Raw genomic sequence first — 16,885 nt, 5'->3', positions numbered from 1 at the left:
GCCCCGCCATTTCCCTCCCCCCCCCACACCCTCTCCGAACTACAACTCCCAGCGAGCACCGCGCTCCCCCGTTCCCCCTCCACCCAATGGCCGCGCTCGTTTCATCCCCCCCTCCCCCCCGCGGCCAATAGCGCGGGGCCTCTGTGCGGGCAGCGGCAAGATGGCGGCGGCGCGGCGGTACTGCGTGCCGGGGGAGCGGCTGTGCAGCGCGGCCGAGGCGGCGGCGGGCAGCGGCACCTACACGCGGCGCGGGGCCGTGTGCGCGGCGCTGGCCGGCTGCCTGCGGAGGGGCGGCGGGGCCGGCGGGGTGCCGCAGGTGGCGGTGCTGAGGGACGCCGAGGCGCAGCTGCTGCCCGATGTGGGCGCCGTGGTCACCTGCAGGGTACGGCTGAGGGGGAACCGGGTGGGAACGGGGGGAACGGGGGGGAACGGGGCCGGGCCCCGCCGCCACCCCCCCCCCCCCGCGGCCCTCTTGTCGCCCCCTCAGGTGTGCAGCATCAACTCGCGCTTCGCCAAGGTGCACATCCTCTACGTGGGCTCCACGCCGCTGCGCTCCGCCTTCCGCGGCACCATCCGGTGAGAGCGGGGCGGGAGCCGTGCCGGGAGGGGTCCGGGCGGAGGCCGGCCGGGTGTTGGATTTGCCCTCTCGCCTTTTCCAGGAGGGAAGATATCCGAGCCACCGAGAAGGATAAGGTCAGCGGGGCTGCCGGGATCCCAGCCGCCTCCCTTCCAGCCCTGCTGGCGCTCAGCCTGCCCTGGGGCGAGCGGCGCCCTCGCGCTCCACCCGCTCGTGTCCCCTCTGTCGCACACAGGTGGAGGTGTACAAGAGTTTCCGCCCCGGTGACATCGTCCTGGCCAAGGTGGTATCCTTTATTTGCCCTGGGATCGGTGCTGGGGGACGCGGGGGCCGTGCAGGGAGGCCTTTCCCTTAACCCGCCCCCGCCCAGATCTCCCTGGGGGACGCGCAGTCCAACTACCTGCTGAGCACGGCGGAGAACGAGCTGGGCGTGGTGGTGGCTCGCAGCGAGGCAGGTAGGGACCAGCAGCTGCTGAGGCGGCTCCCAGAGCCAGCAGCCTCCTCCCTGCCTCATCCTGCCGAGCCGTGGGAGGAGGCCCGGGGCTGCCGGGGATGAGAAACACCAGGGGAAGGCGAGCAGCCCCCTGATGGGTGATGTCCGTAGGGGTGCAGATGGTGCCCATCAGCTGGTGCGAGATGCAGTGCCCCCAGACGCACACCAAGGACTTCCGCAAGGTGGCCCGCGTGCAGCCCCAGTTCCTGCAGACCTAGCGGGCCCCTCGGCCCCCAGCCTGCACCCCCGGGGGCTGCGGGGGCCCTGCAGGGGCTGGGCTGCGGCCAGAGGGCTCCTCTGGGCAGCTCCATGCGTGAGAGGCTGGGCGGGCAGGGTGGGTTTTATATTTCTGCTGTAGGTAATAAATCTTTTTCTGAGAGCTCTGCTTGGTTTTTGTCCAGAGGGGTTGCTCTGGCTGCCAGCAGCCCCGCTGATTTGGCTGCTGCCATGTCCTGTGGGGTGCAGTGGTCAGGAAATGGCTGCTAACCAGCCTGTGGCAGGGGAAGGGGGCACCAAGAGGATTTGAGGCCTGTGCTAACAGCACAGGCTGCGGCTGCGCTCATCCCAGGGCTGTTATCACCTCAGGCCATGCCTGCCTCACATGCCTGTGGGGCTCGGGGAGCACCACACCCCAGAGCCAGTGAAGCCCAGCTGAGCAGCGGTGAATCACTCTCCTGTGATTGCAGAGCCCTGCTTTGCTCCCCGAGCACCCTCTGCAGCTGCAAGGCCCCAGCAACTGCCGCACCGCAGCCACGTGGTGGAGCCGGAAAGGAGGCGGGGGGGCAAGGCAGGAGCCCCGCGTGGCCCAGCAGCGCGCGGCGTGAGCAGAAATCACCACCATTTATTGCATATTAATCTTTTATTGAACCGGAACAAGACAGCTGCTACTGTTGGACAGTTACATTGACCCAGGGCACGGCCAGGCTCACTACACCAGCAGCAGGGGAGGCCACAGTGACGGTGCCAAGTACACGGCTGTGGGAGGGGGCACAATGGCATCTACGCCACCACCACGAGGCAGCAGGGCGAGGGTTGGCTTTGGCAGCGGGAAGCACGTGGCAGATACAAACTCCCAGACAACGCGCTCCCTCCTTTGTCCAAAGGCAATAAATTAAAGCATGGGCTGGCAGAGCTAGGCCCAGGTTCGCAAGTACCAGTGCTGGGTGCCGTCCCACACAGGAGCACAGTGGGGCACGTGCCACAAAACCACCCGTGCAGTATTAAACAAATTGGTTTTCACACCACGCTCCCGCAGGGGGAGAGGGCACCCATCCCGCTCACTGCCCGTGCTGCACTCCCCCCCACTGCTCCTGTCGGGCCCCTGGAATAACTAAATCAAGCAACAGAACTACAGTAACAGTGACAAGAACTGCAGGGAAACAAAGCAGAGAAGCCAGGCACGGCAAGGAATCGCGCAGAGCATCCCCCAGGGGCTGGGAACAGAACATAGAGGGGTGCAGGTGCTGCCTGGCAGAGTGAGGGCTCCCTTTCACACCAGACCCCCGTGCACGCAGCCCCTCACCCCCAGGCTGCCCGCAGAGGGGAGCCTGGTCCAAAGGGAAGGGGCCAAGTCCTGGGGAGCTGCTCCCCGCTCCAGCTCTGCAGCTCCAAGTTCCTACGGCTGTGGGGTGTGCACAGAGGGGTGGGGACAGAGGGGGGGGACAACTCTACTAACTCGCTAGCCTGCGCGCCTGGCCTCACTTCTTGACCTTGCCCTGAGCGGCCACGGCCTCCATGGCCTTGCGCACCGTCTCCTCGTCCCCCAGGAACTGCATGGGCTTGATGGGCTTCAGGTTCTTGTCCAGTTCGTAGACGATGGGGATGCCGGTGGGCAGGTTCAGCTCCATGATGGCCTCCTCCGACATGCCTGCGGACACAGGGCCAGGTCACCCACGGGGAGTGCAAGGGAGAGAGAGCCCTGCGTGCACAGAGCGGGGGCTGCCCTACCTTCCAGGTGTTTGACGATCCCCCGCAGGCTGTTGCCGTGGGCTGCGATGAGCACTCGCTTGCCCTCTTTGATCTGCGGGACGATTTCCTCGTTCCAGAAGGGCAGGGCGCGGGCGATGGTGTCCTTCAGGCTCTCGCACGTGGGCAGCTGGTCCTCCGTCAGGTCAGCGTAGCGCCGGTCCTGCAGAAACACCGCGCTCACACCATGGCCCCGCACCCCCAGGCAACGAGGGGCAACACCGGGGGCAGGGCAGCACGGGAAGGTGGCAGCAGGGCCTTGTGCAGCAGCTCTTGGCTCGAGGACCTGCTGTGCATGCACAGAGCTGGCTTGCAGCTACGTGCCCAGGAGAAAGCACCTTTGGGATCTGCCTCCAGACTGCGTGGCTACAAGCCCAGCTGGGGGACACTCACTGCAGCCTCTCTACCCAGAGCAAACAGCAGAGCGCTGATCACGGGGCTAATAATTAACAGCTCCCCTCGCCTCGGGGCCGTGCCCTGGGTTCATCCTCCCCGGGCAGGGAAGGGGAGGGCACGGTGTCTCACCTTGCTGATGGTGCTGTAGAAGGGGTGGTCGGACTGCATGGGCGGCGGGGGGATGTCGTAGGAGCGGCGCCAGATCTTCACCTGCGCCTCGCCGTGCTTGGCGGCTGTCTCGGCCTTGTTGAGGCCAGTGAGGGCCCCGTAGTGCCGCTCGTTCAGGCGCCACGTCCGCACCACCGGCAGCCACATCTGGTCGATGGCGTCCAGCACGGTCCAGAGGGTGCGGATGGCCCGCTTCTGCACCGACGTGAAGCAGATGTCGAACTCATAGCCGGCATCTGCAAGGCACCCGGGGGTTAACGGGGCGGGGGGGGGGGCCGGGAACCGGGCACCTGGGGGGCAGGGACCGGGCACCGGGACGGTTGCGTAACAGGAAGGGATGGGGGGGGGGCACCGGGATGGGCTGTACGGGGGGAACGGGGCCTGGGGGGGGATATTGGGGACTGTGAGGGGATAACGGGGACTGGGAAGGGGATAGCGGAACCGGGGGGGATAACGGGGAGCGGGGGGGGCACCGGAGGGGTACCGGGAGGGGGTGGGGGGGGGTACCGGGGACATGGGGAGGACACCGGGGCCCTGCCCGCCGCCCGGAGGGGGTGCGCGGCCGGCTGAGGCCTGCACGGCGCGGCCCCCGCGGGCCCCGTTACCGGCCCCGTGCTGACGGGAGGGCCCCGCCGCCGTTACCGGCCGCCGTTGCCGTTACCTCTGAGCGCCTCCCCGCCGCGCCTGGCCTCCTGCTGCCCGGCGGGGCTGAGGTCGGCGTCGTACCAGCCGCTGAAGCGGTTCTCCAGGTTCCATGCGCTCTCGCCGTGCCGCACGAGCACCAGCCGGTATGCCGCCATGGCGCCGCCGCCTCCCCCTCCTGCCGCCGCCGCCGCCCGCCCGCGACTGCCCCGCGCCGCCCCGCCCCGCCCCGGGCAGTGCCCCGCGCGCATGCGCAGCCCGGCGGGGCGGCCGGGCCCGGCCGCACGTAGCGCATGGCGAGCCCGCGAAGGGCGGCGCGACCTTCGCGCGGTGACGTCACGCGCCGTAATGCCGCGAGGCGCGGCGCGCGGCCGGCCGTAGTGACGCGAGTAGAGGCGCACGCTGAAATCCCCCCCGCAGTGGAGGAGCGTAGTTGGAAGGGGCTGAACGGGAAAGGCGAGCCCTGCAAAACGCGTAGCGAGCTCCTCGGGGTGCGGAGCCGTCCATGTTTCACCCCCCGGTGCGGCGATAGCGGGCGGCGCCCTTTGCCTGCACTACCCATTAGGTCACCCATCCGCGCCGCAGCCGGGCTCCGCCCTGCTTAGCTTCTCACACGCGGCCCGCCCGCGGGCAACCCGGCGCTGCCTCAAAATGGCGGCGGGCGCCGGAAGCGGAAGCGGGAGCGGGCCGGCGGCGGGGCGGCATGGCGCGGGGCAGCATGGCGCGCTGCGGCCGGCTGCGGCCCGGGGCGGCCGCCAAGCTGCGGCGCTGGCGGAAGGGGCACAGCAGCGACTGCAACCCCGACACCCGCCGACACCGCCTGGCCGCCAGGAGCCGCTTCTGCAGCCGGCCCGACGGTGAGAGCGGGCACTGGGGGAGGCACCGGCACCGGGGGGGGACCGGGACTGGGGGCACCGGGAGGCACCGGGAGGGGGTGGGGGGTGCTACGGGGAGGGGGGGGGCACTGCTGGGACCTGGGGGTGCTGCGGGGACCTGGGGGTGCTGTGGGGAGCTGGGGGTGATGCTGGGACCCGGCGGGTACCGGCACTGGGGGGCACCGGGGAGGGCACCGGAGGGGCACCGGGAGGGTGCTGAAGGGGCTGGGGGGTCTGCGGGGACCGGGGGGGCAACGGGAGGGTACCGGGAGGGTGGGGGGGGGGCACAGAAAGGGGGCTGCGTGGGGCCCCTGGAGGGAGGAGGAGGAGGAGGAGGAAGGTGAGGATGAGGATGAGGAGGGGCACAATGATGAAGAGGAAGGTGATGAAGATGATGAGGATGAGGATGAAGGAGGCGCGGGGCTCGGTTGTACCGGGCTGACCCCGTCCCGTGCCGTGTCCCGGCAGAGAAGAGCCGCCTGACGGTGGACGCGGTGAAGCTGCACAATGAGCTGCAGGCGGGGGCCCTGCCCATGGAGGAGGAGGAGGAGGAGGAGGGAGGTGGGGGTGAAGCCGCCACGGAGAGGTCCTCGGGCACCTTCCTGAGCGGGCTGAGCGACTGCTCCAACGCCACCTTCAGCAAGGTGCAGCGCTTCTGGGAGTCCAGCTCCGCCGCGCACAAGGAGGTACTGGGGGTACTGGGGGGCCCGGGGGTGCCCGTTACACCCCGGGCACTGACAGTAACGCCCTGACAGATCTGTGCGGTGCTGGCGGCCGTGACGGAGGTGATCCGAGCACAGGGGGGCAAGGAGACGGAGACGGAGTACTTTGCTGCGCTGGTGAGTGCCCGCAGGGGTGACGTGCTCCCCACACGTGCACCGGGCATCCTTCTCCTGCCGAGGTGCTGTCGGGCTGCTCCTGGATTCCCTGTCCCCTTCCCCCAGGCTTTGGGAAGGGCTGGGCCGGTGCAAACCCTATTTCTGTTCCTAGATGACCACACTGGAGGCGGTGGACACCCCGGAGTCGCTGGCTGCTGTTTCCTACCTGCTCAACCTGGTGCTGAAGCGGTGAGCGGGGAGAGCTGCCCCTGTCCCGGCAGAGGGCTGGCACTGCCCCCTCAGCAGGCCGGGTGCGTGGTTCCCCGCGGGTCTGCCAACCCTGCGCCCCTTCTCCCTGCAGGGTCCCGAGCCCGGTGCTCATCAAGAAGTTTTCGGACACCTCCAAAGCCTTCATGGGCATCGTGTCCTCGCAGGCCTGCAGCGGCTCCACCTCTGCCCTGCGGTGGGTGAGTATCGGAGAGGCAGCAGCAGCAGCTCTGTGGGGTTAGGTGGGTGGTGAGGGGGTCTCTGCGGGGTGGTGCTGATGTTCCTGTCCCTCCTGTAGGTCCTGTCCTGCCTGGCCACGCTGCTGCGCAAGCAGGACCTGGCAGCCTGGAGCTACCCTGTCACCCTCCAGGTCTACCACGGCCTGCTGAGCTTCTGCGTCCACACCAAGCCCAAGGTGAGTCCCCAGCGCCCTGGGCTGTGCCTGAGCTGCCTCCTGGGCTCGTTTCAGGGGCTGACACTTTTCCCAGTGCCCGGGGTTCCTACACACCTCTATTCAAACTTCCCCAGGTGCGGAAAGCAGCTCAGTACGGCGTGTGCTCTGTCCTGAGGGGCAGTGAGTTCATGTTTGGAGATGCAGCCCCCGAGCATCACCCGGCGGCACCCTCCACAGCCAAGTTCTGCGTGCAGGAGATTGAAAAAGCTGGAGGTACGGGATGAGGGGTGTGTGGCTGAGAGCAAGGGCCCTGCAGCACGAGAGAACAGGGAATGAAAGGAAACAGCACAATGCACAGTGCTCTGTGTTGCTGTGAGAGGAGCTGCAGGGCGCGTGAGATGACGTTGGATGTTCAAGGTGTTTGCAGAGCCCTCTGTCTGTTCTGTTCTGCTCAGAAGCGTTTGGGGGAGGGCGTCAGTTCACTCCACGTCTGTGGGTCAGCCCCAGCTCTGCCGTGGGGTCCCTGCATCGGGCAGAGCTGTGGTCACAAGCACGGGTGCTGCTCCGCTCCCCCAGGTGCCAAGGAGGCCACCACCACCCTGCACGTCCTGTCCCTGCTGCGGGACGTGCTGCCCTGCTGCCCTGCAGCCACGGTGAAGACGTGCTGCGAGACCCTGCTCAGAGTCATGACCCTCAGCCACGTGGTGAGTGTCCCTGTGTCCCCGTGCCTGGAGCTGTGCCGGGCTGCCAGGACAGCCCCTCTCCCAGTCCCAGCTCCACCAGCTCGGTCCTGGAGGGGCTCAGACTCCCCTGGCTGGACCTGGAAATGGCAAGATCTGAGCGTGGAGCACCCCAGGGAGAGCCGGGGCTCGCTGGCCTGGCTGCTGTGGAAGAGGGAGGCTGCCCCGCTGGAGATGGGGCTTTCCCGTGGGGCTGGGTAGGGCAGGGCCCGTTTTGGGGCACGGAGCACAAAGGATCTGCCCTGGAGCTGCCCTTCCTGACCCCGTGTCCTTGCAGCTGGTGACCGCCTGCGCCATGCAGGCCTTCTACAGCCTCTTCAGCGCCCAGCCCGGCCCCTCCTGCCTGCCGGCCCAGCTCAACGCCCAGATCATCACCGTGAGTGCGGGGTGCTGCGGCGGGGAGGGACGGGGCTGCTGCCACCGCCGCCCTTCCCAGCGCCCCTCTGCTCCCCCAGGCGCTGTACGACTACGTGCCCAGCGCCAGCGACCTGCAGCCGCTGCTCACCTGGCTGTCCACCATGGAGAGGGCGCACGTCAACCTGGGCAGGTGGGGAGAGGCCGGGGCTGGGGCTGGGGCCGGGGCCGGGCAGGGGAGAGGCCGAGCTCCGTCTCACCGGCCTCCCGTCCTTCCCCAGGCTGCAGAAGGACCTGTGCTGGGCTCACCTGCCCCGTCTCTTCTCGGCTGCCATGAACTGCTTCCTGTCCCCGCACTCGCAGGTGGTGTCAGCTGCGGCGCAGACCCTCGAGGTACCGACTGGGGACCCCTCTCCCAGCCTGTTTTGCTGGTGCCGAGCTGCCCTGGTCCTTGCTGGGGTCTCTGCCCAGGGCTGGCCCATCGCAGCCCACCACCAACCCGTTTTTTACCACGTTTGCTCCTGCAGAACCTCCTGACCGAGTGCGTGGCTCCCCACATGGACGAGCTGGGCACCGTCACCGCGTCAGCCCCAGCCCCTGCCTCCTATCTCTGCAAGATGTTCAGGTGGGGGCTGTGGGTTTTGGGAGAGGCCGTCCCGAGGCTCCAGCCGCTGCCTGGTCCCCAGAGGGGCTGGCAGGCCGTGTGGCACAGTGCTGGGCACGTCCCCATCGCTGTCCCTTCCCTGCAGGTCGGTGGAGGACGGGCTGACGTATCGCTTCCACGCGGCGTGGGACGAGGTGCTGCAGGTGCTGGAGATCTTCTTCGAGTCGTGCGGGAAGCAGTGCCACCCCATCATGAGGAAGGTGAGCCTGGCAGGGAGGCTGTGCGGGGCCAGCCGGCCTCTGCGGCCCCTCGGTCACCTCCTGCTCTGTCCCCGCAGTGCCTGCAGTCGCTGTGTGACCTGCGTCTCTCCCCGCACTTCCCCTACACGGCCGAAGTGGACCAGGCAGTGGGGGCCGCAGTGGCTGCCATGGGCCCCGAGGTGCTGCTGGAAGCTGTGCCCCTGCAGATTGATGGCAAGGAGTGAGTGCAGCCCCCAGCAGTGGGAAACAAGCCTGCCTTCCCCTTAGCCAGGGATTGGGGGCACCACGGCTGCTGGTTTCCAGCCCCGCTGCCTCCCCACGGTGCTGGGCACAAGCTCTGGGGCTGGTGCTGGCAGCACCCCGTGCTCCCCCTGACCTGTGCGCTCCCTCCCCAGGGAGAACCTGGATTTCCCCCGCAGCTGGCTGCTGCCCGTGCTGCGGGACTACGTGCAGGGCGCGCGGCTCGGCTTCTTCACCAGCTACTTCTTGCCTTTAGCGGCCACCCTGAAGAGCAGAGGTGAGGAGGGGCGGCGTGGGGGGGCTGCAGGGGTGCGGTGCTGGGTGCTCTGCAGGCCCTCCTTTCCTTGGGGCAGTGCAGGGCTCTGCCACCTCTGCCTCCCTGCTCATCCCTCCCTCTTCTTTCGCAGCCCTGGAATTTTCCCAGGCTGGGAAGAGCCTGGAGTCCAAGATCTACGACACGCTGCAGTGGCAGGTAACGAGAGGTGCCTCCCCCCACCTGCCGTGGTGTATCCACGGTGCCAGGCTGGGCAGCGGTGTCCCAGCCGAAGGCTGCCCGCCTCCCCCTCCTTCCTGCACCTTCCAGGTCTGGAGCCTGCTGCCCGGCTTCTGCACCCACCCCACGGACGTGCTGGGGGCCTTCAAGGGGCTGGCGCGCACCCTGGGCATGGCCATCAGCGAGCGCCCGGACCTCCGCCCCACCGTGTGCCAGGCCCTGCGCACCCTCATCCACCGGGGCTGCGAGACAGGTCGGGGGCTCTGCTGGGGTAACGGGGGGTCCTGTGCCCTGCAGCGACCCGCTGAGGGCAGGGGCGTGGGGGCTGACGGCCCCGCTGATCCACGCCCCCCCCGTCCTTCTCACCCCCAGACGCGGAGCGAGCAGAAGTGGGTCGCTTTGCCAAAAACTTCCTGCCCATCCTCTTCAACGTGTACAGCCAGCCCCAGGAGGAGGGCAGCAGCAGCACGCAGCGCCGCTCCGTGCTGGACACCGTGCGCGCCTACCTGACCATCACCGACCCGCAGGTGAGGGCAGGGGCACCTCGTGGTTTGCCTCGTTTCATGGGGAAACGGGGAGGCTCTGCGAGGGAGCCCGCAGCAGGGGAGGGATGGGGCCAGGGCCCTGATGTAGCGCGGGTGAGGGCTGCAATCCTGAGCCCCGGTGCCTGCGGGGAGCAGGAGGGGGAGTCCTGACCGTGTGCCTGCCCTGCAGATGGTGTGCGGGTTCCTGCAGAAAGCCAGCGAGAAGCTGACCAGCCCTGAGAGCTCAGAGTTTGCCAGGTAACGCTCGGGAATGGTGCTACCAGGGGATGCTGCAGCACTGGGGGCACCCAGGCTGTCCCGTGTAGGACCTGCCGCTCCCGTGCATCAAATGGGACTCGAAAGCAGAGTCCCAGCGTGGCTGGGGACCCTGCAGCTACCTGCTCACCGCTCTCTGCTCCAGGCTCTCCCTCCTGGACCTGGTGGTGGCAATGGCTCCCTACGCCGACGAGCAGTCCCTGGGCTCCCTGTACAGCACCATCCAGCCTTCCCTGCAGGTCAGCAGGGGGGCGCCTTCTGCTTGTGTCCGTCCTGCAGGACGGGGGCGCAGGGTGACGCCGTGCCAAGGGGCCACCCTGACAGTGCCGCTGGCTGTCCCCGCAGAGCAAGGAGCGCAGCATGCAGAAGAAGGCGTACCGGGTGCTGGAGGAGGTGTGTGCCGCTCCCCATGCCCCCTGCCAGGCCTTCGTCCGCTCGCACCTGGAGGAGCTGCAGGCAGCGCTGCTGGACTCGCTCAAGAGCGCGGCATCCCCGGCCAAGAGGGTGAGAACGAGAGCTGCTGCGGGCGGGGGACGGGGCTGCCTCCCTGGGTCTCAGCACCGGGCTGTTTCTCTCCCCAGCCGCGGCTGAAGTGCCTGTTCCACATCGTGAAGCAGCTCTCGGCTGAGCACGAGCCCTTCGTCACCGCCCTGGTCCCAGAGGTGAGCGTGGGACCCCGGGGGCTTGCGGCTGTGGTGTGTGTGAGCGGGGCTGTGACCCCCCGCTGTGCCTCCAGGTCATCCTCTGCACCAAGGAGGTGTCGGCGGGGGCCCGCAAGAACGCCTTCGTGCTGCTGGTGGAGATGGGGAACGCCTTCATCCGCTTCGGGCCCACTCCCCAAGGTGAGCAGCTGCCTCAGCCCTCTGATCTTGGCAGTCAGACCCGTGCCTGGCCCCGATGCTGGCCCCTTCCTGGCCAAAACGGGCCAGGAGAGCTGCGGGGCACGAGGGGAGCAGCTCCTGAGTCGCTCCTCTCTCGCAGAGGCCATGGAGCGGTTCCTGCTCCTGGTGTACGCGGGGCTCACGGGCTCGGTCACCATGATCAGCTGCACCGTGCTGGCGCTCACCCGCCTCTTCTTCGAGTTTAAAGGTGAGGGGAGGACGTGTGGGGCACGGGGTGTGGGGCGCAGCGGGGCCGGGCACGGGCTGAGCCCTGCTGCGGTCGCAGATCACATGGGGCTGAGCGTGGTGGAGCAGCTCCTGCAGAACGTCTGCCTGCTGCTGGGCTCCCGCACGCGCGACGTGGTGAAGGCTGCCCTGGGCTTCCTCAAGGTCGTGCTGCTGCTGGTGGACACCAAGCTGCTGGCCAAGCACGTCCAGACCATGGTGAGAGCCCAGAGCGAGGGGTGGCAGGGCAGAGCTGCCTTGGGGGCCATACCCTGCTCCTGCCTGGGAGCCGAGGGGGCACAGCCTTGGTCCTGGTGGCAGAGAGGGCAGCGAGGAGGCTCCTCTCCCAAATATTGGCACGGATTTGCCCACAAACCAAGCAGGGAGACCTCCCCGCAGCCCTGCCTGCGGCACGCGGGGATGCAGGGAGGGGCAGAAGGGTGTGAGGCTGGGGGCTGTGATCTCAGGGGTGTCTGTCGGCAGCTGGAAGCCGTGGGGGCCCTCTCGGATGACATGAGGCGCCACTTCCGCATGAAGCTGCGAAACCTCTTCACCAAGTTCATCCGCAAGTTCGGGTGAGTCGGGCGCACGGTGGCTCCCGGGGCAGTGGGAGGGCTGCCGGGAAGCATCATAGGAGGCCTGGGTGCTGCGCCGTGGGTGCTGAGGGCTCTGTGCGCTCCCCGCAGCTTCGAGCTGGTGCAGGGGCTGCTGCCGGCCGAGTACCACAAGGTGCTGGTCAACATCCGCAAGGCTGAAGCCCGCAGCCGCAAGCAGCGAGCCCTGAGGCAGGCGGCTGCAGAGACAGAGGAGGAGGAGGAGGAGGAAGCAGCCCAGCCCCGAGGAGACAGGTAAAGACGGGCTGGGCGTGAATTAGAAGCAGCCCCAACGCAGGGAATGCTGCTGGATCTGCTCGGCTGATGCCTCTGGAGGTGCTCAGGCATTAGGGTTGCTGTGCTGTGGGGTGGGCTGGGGTCTGCACCCCGGCTTGTGCCATTTCCATCGTCCTCTCTGCCGTGTGCCCAGCATGGAGGAGATCCTGGCAGACTCAGAGGACTCGGAGGAGGAAGAGGAGGAACGGCAGCGAGGCAAGGCGCGGAAGAAGCAAGCACGGCAGAAGGGGCAGGCGTGGCTGAAGGAAGGGGAAGAGGATGAGCCCCTCAACTTCCTGGACCCCAATGTGTCCCAGCGGGTGCTGGGTGAGGAGCAGAGCCCTTGGGGTGGCTGGGGCAGGGGGTGGTGCATTGCACGGGGACCCTGGGGTCCGGCTGCTCTGGAAGTGAGCCCTTCCGCAGCCCCTGACCCATCTCTCCATGTGTAGCCACTGAGCCAGCCCCCAAGAGGTCCAGAAAAGTGAAGCACGACTTCCAGGTGGCTGAGGATGGGCGTCTGATCATCCACGACGAGGAGGAGGAGATGGAGAATGATGGAGCTAAAGGTACCGTGTGGGCTGGCAGAAACTATGCTCAACCTCCTCTGGCACTCCCTGTGGTTTTTTAATCCTATCTGTGCATCCACGGGAGTTTGGGGGAATGAGTGGAAGCATCCTCCATCATCAAGAGGGTGACTGGGGGGGAACACGGCCACCTGTGATGGTTCGGCAGGAGCTCCCTGCCCTGGAGGCTGACACGGTGCAGGAGCTGCCCTGTGCCTTGCCCTGACCCCCTTGTCTCGTGCTGTAGGTGTGGATGAGGAGGTGGCAGATGTGCTGCAAGACGTGGGCCTTCGCACTGTGAGTGTGGGGCGCGTGGTCCTGGGGAGGCGGGGGGGTGCCCGAGCTGCAGCTCTGAGCTGCCCGAGAGGCCAGAGGGAACACAGGGCACACACCAGCTGCTTGGAGGGGACAGGAGGCTGGCTTGGGACAAGGGGCGTGCGTGGGGGTTGTGGAAGGCCTGTGGGAGGAAGCAGGAGGTCGTGGGTCCGTGGGGGGCAGCGCTGCAAGGACAAGGCAGCTGCAGGGACCCCGTGTCCTCCTCCTGCAGAAGAAGAGCCAGAAGCGTCGGTTCAGAGAGGAGGCAGACGATGAGGAACCAGAGGCTGGGAGCTACCCTCAGTACAGAGGTAATTGCACATCACATCCCTGCTCTGCAGGGGCCCTAACCATGTACCCTCCGTGCTGGGCTGCTCCAAGCCAGCTGGAGCAGAGGTCTTTGCTCAGATGAAGTTGTCATGGTTCTGTGCTGCTCTCCTGCCCTTGCAGCCAGGAGCAGGAGTCAGCAGCAGCTCCCCCAGCCCTGGTTTATCCCAGCATGGGAGCTGGGGAGGGGGGAGCCATGCCCAGGCAGACCCTGCCAACACACACGCTCCTTCTTTTCCAGCTGGAGGCTCTGGGATCCACCGGCAGCTGGGCAAGGAGCCAGCCTTCGGTGCAGAGTACAGAGCCAAGGTGAGGGCCCCAGGGGTGGCAGGGCCTGGGGAGGGGAGCCTTGGGCTCTGCTGGGGCAGGATTGCTGCAGGTCTGGGGACAGGAACCACTGGGGGCATCTCTGCTTCAAGAGGAGCTGCCAACACACGGTACCTCTAAAAAAAAAATCATGGCCCTTGGTGGCCAGTTCCTGCTCAGCACTCAAGGCAGGTGGCTGGTGCTGCAGCATCACCTGGGTGGGAGATCAGTCCCAGGGGCTACACAATATTGTTTTTGGGGTGACCGTGTGCTGGGGTTGTCCAGAAGGGGACGTAGGCATCTCCCTTTGTGCTTCATCTTCCTCCACGTCGATATCTCCCACAGAAAGGCAAAGGTGATGTGAAGAAGAAGGGCCAGCTCGACCCCTATGCCTACATCCCCCTGAACAGGGCTAAGCTCAACAAAAGGTGGGACTGGCCGGGAAGGGCACGGGGTGGGGAACGGGGTCAAACCTGGGCCTGATGCTGCTCGTTGTTGTCATTTTTTGTGGGTTTGGGGGCTCCCTGCCAGCACTGCTCCTTGCAGAGCTTGGAGCAACCTTGTGGAGGAGCTGGCTGTGCCCCGTGCCCACGTTAACATGGCCTTTGTCCCCTTTCTCCCCCCAGGAAGCAGGCAAAAATGCAGGGCCAGTTCAAGGGCCTGATGAAGGGTGCCCAGCGCGGGGCCAAGGCCGGCCGCAAGAGCCACCTGAAGAACCGGCGCCCCTGAGGAGGTTTTGGAGGCTTTGCCTGCACCTGCCAAGGCCTGATAACACCCTGCGACATCAAGGAGCCGTGGGACAAGGACTTCGTGAGCGGAGACCCCTTGGGATGCCACCCTATGGACTCATGGCCTGAGCCCTGCCCTGGAGGAAGGTGCTGGGTTGCCTGGTGCAGCTGTGTGTGTGTGAGAGCAAGTAATGTAATGAGTTCCCTGTATTGATAAACACCCCTTGTTCACACCCGGCCTTGATTTATCTTCTCCTTCCTGTGAACAGTGCCCTCAGCACGTCCCCTGCGGTGCAGCGTCCCCAGCTGGTCCTGGTGATGGGACCACACAGGGCACCAGCACGGTGGGGCTGGGGGCTGCCAGCAGCAACACTGTGGCATGGAAAGCGGCGAGGGGGCTGGCTGGGAAGAGAAGCCAGAGCTGGTGGAAAGTGCTCTGCTGCAGCCCGTTTCCTTGTATAACCCCCTTCGCTCAGCACGGGGTGACTTTTCTGGGTGATCCCTCAGCTGTGGGCTCTGTGACACAGGCACTGTGCCTGCTCTTTGGCTGTCACAGGTTTCTGCCTCTGCTTTGATCAGTTCAGCCAGGCCTGGGTGCAAGGCAGGAAGAGTTTGTTGCATTTTTATTCTAATTGGCTGAAAAGCTGCTGCTAACCTCACTGGCTGGCCCTTTGTCTTACCTGTGAGAGCTGAGTGGGCCTTTCCCCTGCTCTCACCACCTCCCCACCAGCTGCACCCAAGCAGCACCAATAACCCCGAACCTTCAGGTGCCCCAGACATCTCAGGTTGGCTTAAGTATCAGTTTTCACTCAGTTACTTCTGCACCGAGCCCAAAAGATGGGGTTTGGCCAAAGCATGCTGAAGAAAAGAATGGAAGTGAGGACAGTGGCTGGAGGAGTACAGGTCCCATGGCTCATGGCGCAAAGAACACGCATTTGTGAACAGATCTGGCTTCCCTTTCCTCTTCTGTGTTAAGAAGCCTTTAGTCTTTTGTTATTTCATGTTGTGGTAGCTTATGTTCTGGAATTGCAATGCTTTTCAGACTCTAACAAGCTAAACGGATTGTGCTTGTTCAGCCTCTTACTGCAGGCTGCTTGCTGGAGGCTGCAAATCCAGTTTTGTGGCTCTTCTCTGCTTTTTGTTGTTTCATGATCCCTTTAAAAGCTTGAGGGGGAGGCCTGGCTCCTCCATCCCCTGAGGGCAGGACATGGTGGGACAGACAGGGGGTCACCTTCCAAGCCAGCCAGCATCTGTACCATGTGGCTCTGGGCCCGTCAGAGCCATCTATCTTCCTGCTCTCTCTTCTCTCCTTGGAGACAGAGCCTGGAGAAGGCTGTAGCTAATTCATTTAAAAGCTCCAGATTACTCACTGTATTGTTCTTCATTTGCATGTTGTTGCTTAAATTAGTGCACGCCTGCGTGGAACAGAAGAGTTTCATTAGCACAGAGGATGGTGTTGCCTGAGCCGGTGTCCAGAGAACAGATTCTTCCACAACAACATCTTGTTAATCAGCTAATTAATCATGTAATGCAATAGAAACCCTGGAAGAGGAGACGTCATCCTGCCCGGGGGGGCTGGCTCTGACTCAAGCCCCCTCCCCAGCAGCAGCTGCCCCTGGCAGGGAGCAGAGCTGTGTCCCAAGGGAGCCCTAGGGCAGCCCTGCTGTGGGGCAGGGCAAGGGGTGACACGTCCCCCTGCGAGGGACAAATGTGCCCTGTGGGCTGTCCCCTCCTGCATCCTGCAGGGCTGGGCCCTCGCCACCTCTGAGCACACTGCAGTGCCCTTGGGGCTCCTTGCTGGCACACCTGGGCCTCCGCAGTGCAAAGATTTGGCACACACCGAGGTGCAGGGACGGGAGAAACCCTCCTGGGGGCGGTAGCATAAGAGGAACTTGGTGTTTATGCCAAAATGAGTGGCAGCGAGATAATTAAGTGCGGAGGTTTAAGATGCCAAGGGACCACTCCAGCTGAAATCTAGTCAATTAAAAAAAAAAACTGTCAGATTAATTTCCAGTCCCCTCAGCGTTCTGATCTACCCTTTCACTTACTGTTTCTAAAAAGTGTTTTTTTCTTAACCAAAAGCTACCTGAATGCTGCGTGCAAACCTGTGTGTACCGAGTGTGCAGGGGAATGGGGACTGTGGCTAGGGGCAAGGCAGGTGCTTCCATGCAGAATGGAAAAAAGGAAGAAAAGTGCTTGTCTGTTGTTTTTTTGTCCTTGTATTTCTCCTCGCTGGCGAACAATTATTATAAAACATTCCTGCAGAGACAGGAGGTGGGGTTTATGGGGGTAGGCATTGGGGTTTATGGGTGCTTCTGCAGCACCATGTTGTCTCTGCAGGCCGGGGCAGGTCCTGCTGCACAATTTGCTTATAAACCACGTTTTAAAGTTCCCTTAGGAGGGCAGCCGTGTACATTTTTATACTGAATGCTAAAACTTGGGCTGTCGGGTGTGCGGGTACTGTGTGCTCCGCGCACAGCCCCAGGCTGGCAGGTGGCGGCCCTGCAGGCAGCGAGCAGCCTCCTGGCCGCTTCCTGGCGCCGTGCGGGCTCCCCCCGCATCCCAGCCCCAGGGGCTGCTCGGCC

At 65.2% G+C, this 16,885-nt stretch overlaps 3 protein-coding genes across 4 annotated transcripts; 2 read left to right on the top strand and 1 right to left on the bottom strand.

Annotated features, from left to right (window-relative positions):
• The first annotated feature begins 159 nt into the window (after window positions 1–159).
• On the top strand, window positions 160–2,080 carry EXOSC1 (exosome component 1). Of its 2 annotated transcripts, none has more exons than XM_082765321.1 (6): window positions 160–382; window positions 488–576; window positions 660–693; window positions 813–860; window positions 948–1,032; window positions 1,182–2,080. In XM_082765321.1, the coding sequence occupies exons 1-6, from the start codon at window positions 161–163 to the stop codon at window positions 1,286–1,288; spliced, it is 585 nt and encodes a 194-aa protein (XP_082621447.1). In that variant the 5' UTR covers window position 160; the 3' UTR covers window positions 1,289–2,080. The 2 variants fall into 2 exon arrangements, with proteins under 2 accessions (XP_082621447.1, XP_082621446.1); XM_082765320.1 differs by having other exon boundaries at window positions 813–863.
• PGAM1 (phosphoglycerate mutase 1) lies at window positions 1,911–4,447 on the bottom strand. The gene is made up of 4 exons (XM_082765319.1): window positions 4,261–4,447; window positions 3,561–3,835; window positions 3,018–3,198; window positions 1,911–2,937 (listed from the first exon to the last, which is right to left on the bottom strand). The coding sequence occupies exons 1-4, from the start codon at window positions 4,397–4,399 to the stop codon at window positions 2,768–2,770; spliced, it is 765 nt and encodes a 254-aa protein (XP_082621445.1). The 5' UTR covers window positions 4,400–4,447; the 3' UTR covers window positions 1,911–2,767.
• Window positions 4,448–4,852: 405 nt separating this feature from the next.
• Window positions 4,853–14,534, top strand: RRP12 (ribosomal RNA processing 12 homolog). The gene is made up of 34 exons (XM_082765318.1): window positions 4,853–5,098; window positions 5,585–5,802; window positions 5,872–5,955; window positions 6,107–6,183; window positions 6,296–6,401; window positions 6,500–6,616; window positions 6,730–6,868; window positions 7,172–7,299; window positions 7,613–7,711; window positions 7,791–7,882; window positions 7,971–8,082; window positions 8,217–8,314; window positions 8,439–8,553; window positions 8,631–8,773; window positions 8,949–9,070; window positions 9,201–9,265; window positions 9,377–9,539; window positions 9,659–9,813; window positions 10,001–10,068; window positions 10,232–10,325; window positions 10,432–10,590; window positions 10,668–10,748; window positions 10,823–10,928; window positions 11,068–11,175; window positions 11,254–11,411; window positions 11,676–11,767; window positions 11,879–12,040; window positions 12,216–12,388; window positions 12,511–12,627; window positions 12,872–12,921; window positions 13,172–13,250; window positions 13,508–13,575; window positions 13,918–14,000; window positions 14,199–14,534. Exons 1-34 carry the CDS (start codon window positions 4,945–4,947, stop codon window positions 14,299–14,301), a joined length of 3,888 nt encoding a protein of 1,295 aa, XP_082621444.1. The 5' UTR covers window positions 4,853–4,944; the 3' UTR covers window positions 14,302–14,534.
• Window positions 14,535–16,885: the final 2,351 nt, after the last annotated feature.

Source organism: Aythya marila (assembly GCF_965140915.1).
Source record: "Aythya marila genome assembly, chromosome: 7".
Lineage (NCBI taxonomy): Eukaryota > Metazoa > Chordata > Aves > Anseriformes > Anatidae > Aythya > Aythya marila.
This window is presented reverse-complemented; position numbering and strand designations above follow the sequence as displayed.